Raw genomic sequence first — 12,176 nt, 5'->3', positions numbered from 1 at the left:
CTTAAGTAAAAATACTTTAAAGCAGTACTTAAGTAGTTTTTGGGGGGTATATGTACTCTACTGTACTATTTATATTTTTGCCTACTTTTACTTCACTACATTCCTAAAGAAAATAATGTACTTTTTACTCCATATATTTTCCCTGACACCCAAAAAGTACTCATTACATTTTGACAGGAAAATGGTCCAATTCACACACTTATCAACAGAACATCCCTGGTCATCCCTACTGCCTCTGATCTGGCGGACTCACTAAACACACATGCTTCATTTGTAAATGGTGTTGGAGTGTGCGCCTGGCTAACCATCAATAAAAAAAAATGTAAAAAAAAGAAAATTGTGCCTTCTTGTTTGCTTAATATATGGAATTTGAAATGGTTTATGCTTTTACTTTTGATACTTTAGTACATTTTAGCAGTTCCATTTACTTTTGATACTTAAGTACATTTCAATCCAAATACTTAGACTTTTACTCAAATAGTATTTTACTGGGTGACTTTTACTTGCGCCATTTTCTATTAAGGTATATTTACCTTTACTCAAGTATGACAATTGAGTATTTTTTCCACCACTGATCGTTTCTACTGTGACTCTTACAGATAATACACTCTACAGTAGTGTCGTTCATACACAGATGTATACTTGGTGATATTCAATAAGGGAGCACTTCGGGCCAACACAACTGGTCTCAAAGTTCTCACCTTGAAAAAAATTGTTTTTGCAAGTAGTCTTGATTCCCAAAATACCCTTCTGTCTCCTGTCCTCCATGCTTGATTTAAGGCACATCTGGAGAGTTATCTTCATGTCTGCTAGTGCCTAAATGAATCAAAACACAGAAGGCCTGAGCAGTGTAGAGTCAGTTACAGTAGGAGCACATATATCCTTCATCACATTCAGTTTCAGAGGAGAGGTCAAACAGAACCTCACAAGCACGCACACACACATCATATTGGGTTACAGCAGATGAGCACCCCTGTAGAACTCAGTAATCTGTTAGTACTGCTGTTAAAATAGTCAGTGCTTACTTAAAGGAGAAGTTAACTTTATTTGAACGAAATGTCTATTTCGATGTAAATGCCATGTTTATAGAAGTGCCCAGACACTTGTTTTTGAGAAACGTACCCCATCAGCAATATACTTCATGCTTGTTCAGCAATTGAAGGGGCACAGAAAAACACGAACAAAGGCTCCAAAAACACCCACATACATCATTTTAAGAAATGACAACGCTCTCAGTATAGTGATGCAGGTCTTTATTAAATGTTGTACACATGAACTTGTGTAATGCTAACTTTATCAGCAACGTTATATTCAATTTTGTGCAGGGAAAGTATTGTGGGCTACACAGAGAAATATCACGCGAGTTGCACAAAATGGAATATAACTTACATTTACATTGCAAATAGATTTGGTTAAAATAAAGTCAACTTCTCCTTTAACCTCACTATCTCTCTCCTGTAAGATCTTCCACTGACTGTAAATAAGATCACCACAGTGATCTGGGGAAAGGGTGGTCGAGGTAGGATGGGGAAGGGGTGGGTGGGGAGGGGATTCTTGTGCTGCTGCCAGCATTGAAGAATGTCCACAGAAGAGCACAGGCCAGCACTTTTCAGAGAGCTGCTGTAGTGTAGATTGGTGATCTCTCCCTCCCCCATCAGCACCAAATCATGGGCTTCCCATGGGAAGCGCCTCCTCTCCCCTCACATACAGAGCAGGACGACTAGGCTGAGTTCAGCTCCCATGCTAATTATCCATATGTTCATCTGCAGCAGCAGTTCATCTTTGGCACGGCCACATGCTGCTGTGCTGAACTAAACCCTGCTACCTCCAGCATCTCTATACAGTACACAGGCCTTTCCATGGGCCACTAGCTGGTTGAAATCCATTTACTTTGCCATTTTTTTCTAAACCCTTTCCCTCCAATCACTAAAACCATCCCCCCACACCAGAGGAGGCTGGTGGGAGGAGCTATAGGAGGACAGACTCATTGTAATGGCTGAATTGGAATAAAGGGAAAGTATCAAACATATGGAAAATACATGTTTGACTCCATTACATTTATTCCATTCCAGCCATTACAATGAGCCTGTCCTCCAATAGCTCCTCCCACCAGCCTCCTCTGCCCCATACATTCACCTTCCAAATCAATACATGGATGGAAGCTGGCTGCATAAATAAGATGCGGGCTAATCTTATTTCCTAATTGCCCCTGACAGCAGGTTGCTGCCACCCACCAGCCCTGTGCTACTGCTAGCAGTACCACTAGCACGGGCAGCAGAAGGAGCAGCACAGAGGACCTGCATGCCAGGTTATGGCAGTGGTTGGTCCTCTTTCTTTTTCAGACTGACATAATGTCTGTCAGACCATGTCATTTTTCGCTCTATCACTTCTTTCACCTCTGTTGGATGGTGATACTGGAGGTGAGAATTCATTAAGGTGTTATGATTTGAGTGCCTCTCTCATTGATTCACACACACACACACACACACACACACACACACACACACACACACACACACACACACACACACACACACACACAGACACACACACACACACACACACACACACACACACACACACACACACACACACATATACACACACACACACACACACACACACACACACCTTACTCACCTTCAAACAACCCTCTGCATTCTCTGACACTCAGGTATTCCTTAAGTTTCTTTGAACACCTTTTCACACAAAATTAACCATGAAATAACATAATCATGTCATGTAGCATCTTTCTTTGCTGAATTTCCTTATTTTCATTTTGGCCTTTTTCTGAAATGTAATATTTCATACCGTTATTGCATTCAACAAATTAGTTGCAATTAGTAATGAATCCTGAGAAATGATCTGCTTACAGATAAAACAGAGAAATTAAAACGTGGTTTTCGTGTACACCTCTGGCGCCATCCTGTGGATGTGGATACGATATCCTCCTAAAATCCATCTGACTTTTAGTGTTATTTTTTTTTTTACTCCAGATCTTTGTTCATTCAGTGATTATAACAGTTAATGCAATCAAATGAATTGATGGTGGTATCAAGGATCAAGATCATTTGGACTATTATGCGCTTAAGAAGACACACACATATGCAATATAAAGCAGGCTTTCAGAGCAAACCCAGCAATTGTCTGTAAAGTAATATATTTATTGAGATGAATGAAGCCAAAAATGAAATGAATAATGTATTATCTGACTATCTCATTGTACATATGAAAAGGCCGTGTACAGTATTTAGAGCTCTGCTGGTAACTAACCAGGTTTCCCTTTTTGTCTGTGGCAGTACAGTAATAAAGGACCAATCGGATATGCAATTACACGCATGCGCGCAGAACCTACTTTCACTGTATTTTGATCCTTCTAACATTAGACTGGAGAGGCTTGGGAATTCCCCAGGACAACTATTTTAGCAAGACGCCTTGACTTGAAAACAACTTAAGACGGTAACATTTATTTTACTCCTTAAATAACCTTTTAAAAGATTAACTTTATCAGTTAGAGCTTAGGTGCAGCGCTGCGCTGTTTTCTTAGCCTGGTCCTAGCACTTTTGCTTGCAAGCTAGCCAACTGCTACTGCAGACAGTTGCCAGCTTGACAGCACAGCTAACGTTAGCTTGTTACTTTTCTTTAGACAGTTTGCTATCAGGCTAGCTACTAAAAGTAAATATACACTAATTTTAACCAGCTGTTATTGCCATTATTGCAGAGGAATCTATAAAAAAAAAGTGCATAGCTAGCTAGCAACGGTATTCGTAATGGCTGGTATTCAGCCCAGGTGCGATTCTGGAAAGCCGCCTACACGGCCTGAACTTCACTTCGGGCTTGAAAAACACGACGCTCTGGGTACTTCTAGACCGGAGGATTGGTGCGACAGTGGGCTAGATTGTCTGAGTGGAGCAGCGCTGAGTCTGGATGACACCTTCAGCAACGAGACATCCCAAACATGGGGGCCCGGTTCCCCTCTGTACACGACCTCCTACCCATCACTGGATGACACTGACAAGCGCCCCATGGACTGTAGTTCACCGGGGGGTGAAGAGAGGTTGGACTCGGCTATAGGGGACTCAATTACAGATGAGACTATGGGGAGTATATCACAGGGGCTGGGGACCATGCACCTGAATGAACCAGTTATCAGTGACACAGTGGATGACAGTGGGAGGCAAGCAGCACTGATCCCAGAGGAGGAAAGACGGAGAAGAGAGATGTTCAACACACTGAACTTTGTGTCTGAGGATGGAGACACGTGAGAAGCCTCTCCTTACTATTCACATGGTGAACAGCAGTTTGTTGGCTGTTTGTACTTATCTCAAACACCTCCTTTGCTCATAGGGCTCTTCACTTGGCTCTTATCCACGAGCACTGGGCCTTCGTACAGTACCTTCTGGGGGTGATAGCGCTGGACAGGAGCTGGGTGCCTTACCTGGACATTCAGAACCACTTGGGACAGGTAAGCACAAGGACACATAGCTGCATTAGCAACACTGGAGTATTTACAGTGAAATTTGAGACAAAATATCTAAAGAAACGTATTATTAAAGACTTTCCAAATGTAGGTCTGTTGTAGACCCACTTCTTCTCTGCTAACCTCATGTCAAAATAAAAGTCCTGCAAGTGTGCCATATGTGGACAAAAAATCGAATCAAATTTTATTGGTCACATACACATGGTAAGCAGGTGTTATTGTGAGTGTTGCGAAATGCTTGTGTGCTTCTAGTTCTGACAGTGCAGCAATATCAACAAGTAATCAAACAATTCCACAACATCTACCTAATACACACATCTAAGTAAAGTGATGGATTAAGAATATATAAATATATGGATGAGCAATGACTTAGCAGGCATAGGCAAGATGGTATAAAATACAGTATATACATATGGGATGAGTAATGCAAGATATGTAAACATCATTATTAAAGTGGCATTATTAAAGTGACTAGTTATCCATTTATTAAAGTGGCCAATGATTTCAAGTCTGCATGTTGGCAGCAGCCTATGTTAGTGATGGCTGTTTAATTCTGATGGCCTTGAGAGAGAAGCTATTTTTCAGTCTCTCGGTCCCAGCTTTGATGCACCTATACTGACCTCGTCTTCTAGATGGTAGCGGGGTGAACAGGCAGAGGCTCGGGTGGTTGTTGTCCTTGATTACCTTTTTTGTTGTTGTTGCCTTCCTGTGAAATCGGGTGCTGTGTGTGTCCTGGAGGGCAGGTAGTTTGCCCGTGGTGATGCGTTGTGCAGACCGCACCACCCTCTGGAGAGCCCTACGGTTGTAGGCAGTGCAGTTGCCGTACCAGGCGGTGATGCAGCCGACAGGATGCTCTCAATTGTGCATGTTTGAAAGGGTCTTGGGTGACAAGCCAAATTTCTTCAGCCTCCTGAGGTTGAAGAGGCCTTCTTCACCACACTGTCTGTGTGCGTGGACCATTTCCCTTTGTCTGTGACGTGTACCCCGAGGAACTTAACTTTCCACCTTCTCCACTGCTGTCCCGTCGACGTGGATAGGGGGGGTGCTCCCTCTGCTGTTTCCTGAAGTCCACGATCAATGAATACCTTGTGGGGGACTTATTTTGACATGATGTAAGCAGAGAGGAAGTGGGTCTACCACAGACCCACATTTGGAAAGTCTGTTAAGTAATATGTTCCTTTAAGATATTTTAACAGATTTTCCCCCCCTTTTTAATGACCAACCATCCTGCCCACTGGCACAGTAAGTTGAAATGGAATTTTATTTAACTTCTGGCTTCCCAAAGACTGTTATTGTGCAACTCAATACAATAGGGAGCAACGCTGTAGGTTAAATCTATTTGAATTCAATCACTTGACAGCACCCCTTTTGATTTGAACAAAACCTTCTATACATATTTGCCCATTGTAGAAGTGCTCAGAACAGTGACTTTTTGGACCTGAATGTCAACATTCAAGAGACAAAGGTGGTTGAAGTTGACCCATTTTGCATACCCCACCATACCATGAAACATCCATGTCTTCACCACTGTAATGGATAAACGGTTGAGATTCATATTATTTAAAAGCTTTTTTCTTACAAAAAAAATGTATACGCACTACCGGTCAAAAGTTTTAGAACACCTAATTAAGGGTTTTTATTTTTACTGTTTAATACATTGTAAAACAATAGTGAAGACATCAAAATGATGAAATAACACACATTGAGTCATGTAGCAACCATACAGGTCTTAAACAAATCAAAATATATTTGAGATTCTTCAAATAGCCACCATTTGCCTTGATGATAGCTTTGCACACTGTTGGCATTCTCTCAACCAGCTTCATGAGGTAGTCACCTGGAATGCATTTCAATTAACAGGTGTGCCTTGATAATTTGTGGAATATCTTTGCTTAATGTGTTTGATCCAATCAGTTGTTGTGACAAGGTGGTGGGGTGGGGGGGTGTAATACAGAAGATAGCCCTATTTGGGGGAAAAAACAAGTCCGTATTCTAGCAAGAACAACTCAAATAAGCAAAGGGGAATGACAGTCGATTACTTTAAGACATGAAGGTCAGTCAATAGGAAACATTTCAAGAACTTTGAAAGTTTCTTAAAGTGCAGTCGCAAAAACCATCAAGAAACTGGCTCTCATGAGGACCGCCACAGGAATGGAAGACCCGGAGTTATCTCTGCTACAGAGGATGTTCATTAGAGTTACCAGCCTCAGAAATTGCAGCCCAAATAAATGCTTCATAGAATTCAAGTAACAGACACGTCTCAACATCAACTGTTCAGAGGAGGCTGTGTGAATCAGGCCTTCATGGTCGAATAGCTGTGAAGAAACCACAACTAAAAGGACACCAATGAGAAGAAGAGACTTGCTTGGGCCAAGAAACACAAGCAATGGACATTAGACCGGTGGAAATTTTTTGTTCCAACAGCTGTGTCTTTGTGAGACACTGTGTGGGTGAACAGATGATCTCTGCATGTGTATTTCCCACCGTGAAGCATGGAGGTGGTGTTGGGGTGCTTTGCTGGTGACACTGTCAGTGATTTATTTAGAATTCAAGGCACACTTAACCAGCATGGCTACCACAGCATTCTGCAGCGATACGCCATCCCATCTGGTTTGCGCTTAGTCCCACTATCATTTGTTTTTCAACAGGACAGTGACTCAACACATCTCCAGGCTGTGCAAGGGCTATTTTACCGAGAGGGATGGAGTGCTGCATCAGATGACTTGGCCTCCACAATCCCCCAACCTCAACCAAATTGAGATGATTTGGGATGAGTCGGACCGCAGAGTGAAGGAAATGCATCCAACAAGTGCTCAGCATATGTGGGAACTCCTTCAAGACTGTTGGAAATGCTTTCCAGGTGAAGCTGGTTGAGAGAATGCCAAGAGTGTGCAAAGCTGCCATCAAGGCAAAAGGTGGCTACTTTGAAGAATCTCCAATATATATTTTGATTTGTTTAACACTTTGTTACTTCATGATTCCATGTGTTATTTTATAATTTTGTCTTCACTATTATTCTAAAATGTAAAAATAAAGAAAAACCCTTGAATGTGTAGGTGTTCTAAAACTTTTGACCGGTAGTGTGTGTGTATACACACACACAGTGCATTCAGAATGGATTCAGACCTCGGTTGTAAAACTCACTACCGTGTTCCAAACTGCCTCTGGAAGCAACGTCGGCACAATAATTGTTTGTTGGGATTTTCATGAAATGGTTTTCCATGGCCGAGCAGCTGCACACAAGCCTAAGATCACCATGCGCAATGCCAAGCGTCGGCTGGAGTGGTGTAAAGCTCGTCACTATTGGACTCTGGAGCAGTGGTTCTCTGCACTGATGAATCACACTTCACCATCTGGCAGTCTGACGGATGAATCTGGGTTTGGCGGATGCCAGGAGAACGCTACATGCCCCAATACATAGTGCCAACTGTTAAGTTTGGAGGAGGAATAATGGTCTGGGGCTGTTTTTTCATGGTTCGGGCTAGGCCACTTTGTTCCGGTGAAGGGAAATCTTAACGCAACAGCATACATTGACATTCTAAATGATTCTGTGCTTCCATCTTTGGCAACAGTTTGGGGAAGGCCCTTTCCTCTTTCAGCATGACAATGTTGCTCTGTGCAGAAAGCGAGGTCCATACAGAAATGGTTTGTTGAGATTGGTGTGGAAGAACTTTGACTGGCCTGCACAGAGCCCTGACCTCAACCCCATCGAATACCTTTGGGATGAATTGGAACGCTGACTGCGAGTCAGGCCTAATTGCCCAATATCAGTGCCCACAGCAATGTTCCAACATCTAGTGGAAAGCCTTCCCAGAAGAGTGGAGGTTGTTTTTTGCAGAAAAGGGGTGACCAACTCTATATTAATGTTCTTATTTCTCATGTTCTTATTTATGTTTCTCGTGTGTTCTTGTTCTACTTTATTTTATAGTATTTTTATTATTTTTACTACTGATATTGATTACTGCATTGTTGGGAAAGAGCGTGCACACGAGACAATAAAACTTGAAACTAACATGTAATTAACACGTCACCTTCCATTTTCCTGTCCCTCTTAAATCTCCTCTTTTGGTTACTATTTGTCCACTTTTCTTCCTCTGTCAGACTGCCCTTCACCTGGCTGTCATAGTGGACCAGTCCCAGTTTGTGCGAGGGCTGCTGTGGGGTGCTGCGAGCGCTGAGCTCCAGGAGAGGGGAGGGAACACACCGCTGCACCTGGCTGTCAGGGAGCTGAGGCAGGACTGTGTACGAGAGATCACCTCCAACTGCCAGAGCACTGACTACCTGCATGTCACCAACTACTCGGGTACACGGATCACCCCGAGGACATGGAGCCAGTTATTTTACCGTTAGAAACTCTGCATCCCTGCTTACCTTTGTTTCTCTATTTGTAATGTCACCCTCCCTTCTGCTCTCTCTCTCTTCTCTTTCAGGGGTGAGTGCACTGCATTTGGCAGTACAGCGGGGCAAAGAGGACATAATCAGCATGCTGATTGATGCAGGAGCCAATGTTAACCAGAGGGTGAGTAGCCCACATTAGTTACTGTATCAGACTGATGAAGACAGGGTGGGTCCTCTATGCCCGCTGGGTTCTAACATGCCTCAGTACTTCATCCATCAAACTCATTATTAAAGGTCCCCTTACCTAATGAGCAAGATAATTACACTTAAAGGTTATGATGATGCCTCTCTCCCCTCCTGCTCCTCCAGGACCTGGGCTCAGGCCGCTCCCCTCTACACTGGGCCGTGGAGTCCCAAAGCCCCAGGCTGGTGCAGCTACTGCTGCAGGGGGGGGCCAATGTAGACCAGCCCTCCTATGCAGGCCACACGGCCCTCTACTGCGCTCTGCACAGGCCCAACAAGGAGGTACAGGCCCTGCTCAAGGCTAGAGGGGCCTCTGACACACAGGTCCGGGATGAAGAGGACGAGGAAGCAGAGGAGAGGGAGAGCGAAGATGTGAGGGTGGTCTGGGGCAGTTACAGTTAGCATTGTACATGTTTGAGCACACATTGTCTATCATGGTTGTAAGTGTTATTATTGGGTTTTATGACGATTAACTCTGCTGTTCTGTTTTCCTCCTGTAGGAAGAGTTTGATGACGTTGTTATCAATGGACAACGAGTGCACTAACCATGAACATGGACACTAAGCCACATGGAGTCATGGCACTGCTGTTGGGCTAAGCTATAGATGTAGATTGTGTGTGTGGTTCGTGTATGTATGTATGTATGTATGTATGTATGTATGTATGTATGTATGTATGTATGTATGTATGTATGTATGTATGTATGTGTGCCTGTAAATTGTATATATCAAGGCTGCTGGGGAACTCCAGTTCTCAACCCAGTCAGGAACTAAGTTGTTTGAATTAGCTGATCACAGTTGTTCCTGCTTCAAATTAGTTCCCTTAAATTGTGCAGAGGGCAAGCTAATATTAGTTGGATCACATGGGTTTTAGTGTCTGTCTGGAGCTAAGCTTGCCAAGACTAGTGTTGCCTACTCTAAGCATGGGAGAATGATCCAACCATGGACTCAGCTGTGTGCTGTCAAACTCAAATCATGGCCCCGCCCACTAGTGGCCACATCTCTTGTACATGTCCCACCCCACCGTTCGCTCACATTCAACTCCACTGCTCAGATGGGCTGCTGATACCCCTCTTCAGAAAAGGTTTTGATGTCTAAATACCCAGTAACACATTTATACTGCAGTGTGCTGTAAAACAGACCAGTTGGATTGGATTTGTTTATTTATTTTTTTAAATATGTCTCTATAAGCTAAAGAATTGCAGCTCGATTAAGTTCTCAAATGACCCATACTGTATGTTTTAAGTTCAAGCTATTGCTAAGGGGCAGATATAGCTGGCATTTGGGTACTTGTTTTGAATTTTATTTTTATTTATTTTTAGCTTTTCCCTCTGTTTAAATAACCACTTGATTATGATTTTCTTGCCTCTGATGGGGATCTTTAGCTGCATGGATTTATTACATTTTTTTTCTCAATGCTAATCGTGAAATTAGGCTATAGATAAGAGATGTGGGTTTTGGATTATCTGAGATGTTTGCATTATTAACAGTTCAGGGTTAGGGGAAGATGTGAATGTACATCAGGTAGAGGTTAATGCATGCCAAGGTAAGTAGTTCATTTGGGATGGAAAGAGAAAGGAGGGGCAAACTCAACACATTGGTACTAAATCATCTTTGCTTCCAGTCGGAAAAATAAATGATAATTTCACGTATTCGAGAACCCCTGCAAATTTACATGAATTGATATTTGACCTACCGCATGGGTGACGTGATCCAACTATTTCAGTAATGAATCAATCTCTGAATAGGAGTGCTCTAACCAGGGCCTGATTGTCTCTGGAGTGATGTCGTCATTCAGTCCATTTTATGTACAGTTCACCAATTAAAGACGGAACTACAAGAAGCAAACACAGGGACCCACCCAGAACAAGGGTTGGAGATCCCTGGTCTAAAAGAATCTGGTGTATATTCGCTTTGTGATTTGACAGGCTAGGACGCCTCTGTGTTTGCTCGTCAGCAGGAGCATGGTGTCTACATGATTATTGTAATTAAAACTAAAATAAATACAGTATTAAGAGGCTATGCAGTGTCTGCTGTTTATTCTCACTGAACATGCAAAAGTATAGATTCTGAATCTGTTGTAGTTTAACTTTACTTCCATGCACTAATTTGATACAGTTACAGCATCCGGAAGCCGAGGCTACGTTATGCATACTTTCATGGTTTAACTTGCAAAGTGTTTGACACAGTTTCGCAGGCTATTGTACAATCCATTCGGCTGCTTCTGATCATCAATCATCTTTACAATCTCATATGGTACCTGCACTCACATTTGTCACACTCGTCAGGGACCCTTTTGTCCTTGGATCAAAAATGGAGTCTGTGCTTATTAACATTTTAATTATGGGGAAGCTGGTGTGGTAACCTGGCTCAAAATGTTTCTAGATTCATTTGGAGAATAAATCATGTCCACTCAAGCAGGCCTGTTTTTAAATGTTTATTGTTGAAATGTATTGTCATTTAGTTAGCTGAAAACGGCAGCATTCAAAGTAAGCCAGGCAAACACCCTATAATTTAAATTCAGAATTTCACTATTTTTCATCATCCCAACATCCATTTTTGTGAAAATGGCGTGTTTCGATGTTTTATAGTAAAACAGATGCACGCCAGATGATATCAGAAATACTTTTGAAATAATCTGGTGTGCATTGCGATTTTAACCAACAATTTTCTTAATTTTACCTTTATTTAACTAGGCAAGTCAGTTAAGAACAAATTCTTATTTTCAATGACAGGCTAGGAACAGTGGGTTAACTGCCTTGTTCAGGGGCAGAATGACAGATTTGTACCTTGTTTGCTCGGGGTTCGATCTTGCAACCTTTCACTCTAACCACTAGGCTACGCTGCCGCCCCACTATGAGCAGGCAAAAGTTCGTAAAGTAAAAATTTGTGTTTTAGCCTGAATGTTTTACACTGGCCCTACACACAATACCCCATAATATCAGAGGAATTATGTTTAAAAAAAAAAATATCGAATTAATTTAAAATGAAAAGCTGAAATGTCTTGAGTCAATAAGTATTCATCCCCTTTGTTATGGCAAGCCTAAATACATTCAGGTTAAGCAAATGTTTACTTAAGTCATATAAGTTCCATGCACTCTGTGTGAAATATTAGT

General features: G+C 42.3%; 1 protein-coding gene across 1 annotated transcript; it reads left to right on the top strand.

Annotated features, from left to right (window-relative positions):
* Positions 1–3,349: 3,349 nt before the first annotated feature.
* On the top strand, positions 3,350–11,080 carry LOC106567825 (NF-kappa-B inhibitor alpha). Its single transcript, XM_014137591.3, has 7 exons — positions 3,350–3,459; positions 3,722–4,261; positions 4,348–4,465; positions 8,582–8,783; positions 8,911–8,999; positions 9,188–9,433; positions 9,562–11,080. Exons 2-7 carry the CDS (start codon positions 3,771–3,773, stop codon positions 9,604–9,606), a joined length of 1,191 nt encoding a protein of 396 aa, XP_013993066.3. The 5' UTR covers positions 3,350–3,459; positions 3,722–3,770; the 3' UTR covers positions 9,607–11,080.
* Positions 11,081–12,176: the final 1,096 nt, after the last annotated feature.

This window comes from Salmo salar, chromosome 13 (assembly GCF_965601325.2).
Source record: "Salmo salar chromosome 13, fSalSal1, whole genome shotgun sequence".
Lineage (NCBI taxonomy): Eukaryota > Metazoa > Chordata > Actinopteri > Salmoniformes > Salmonidae > Salmo > Salmo salar.
This window is presented reverse-complemented; position numbering and strand designations above follow the sequence as displayed.

What these genes read in the sequence shown, in the direction of transcription:
- LOC106567825 (XM_014137591.3), top strand. Translation starts at nt 3,771, where the DNA reads ATGGCTGGTATTCAGCCCAGGTGCGATTCTGGAAAGCCGCCTACACGG. An exon ending in GCATGTCACCAACTACTCGG is followed by an intron (nt 8,784 to 8,910) that starts GTACACGGATCA and finishes CTTCTCTTTCAG; the next exon opens with GGGTGAGTGCACTGCATTTG. An exon ending in GAGCCAATGTTAACCAGAGG is followed by an intron (nt 9,000 to 9,187) that starts GTGAGTAGCCCA and finishes CTGCTCCTCCAG; the next exon opens with GACCTGGGCTCAGGCCGCTC.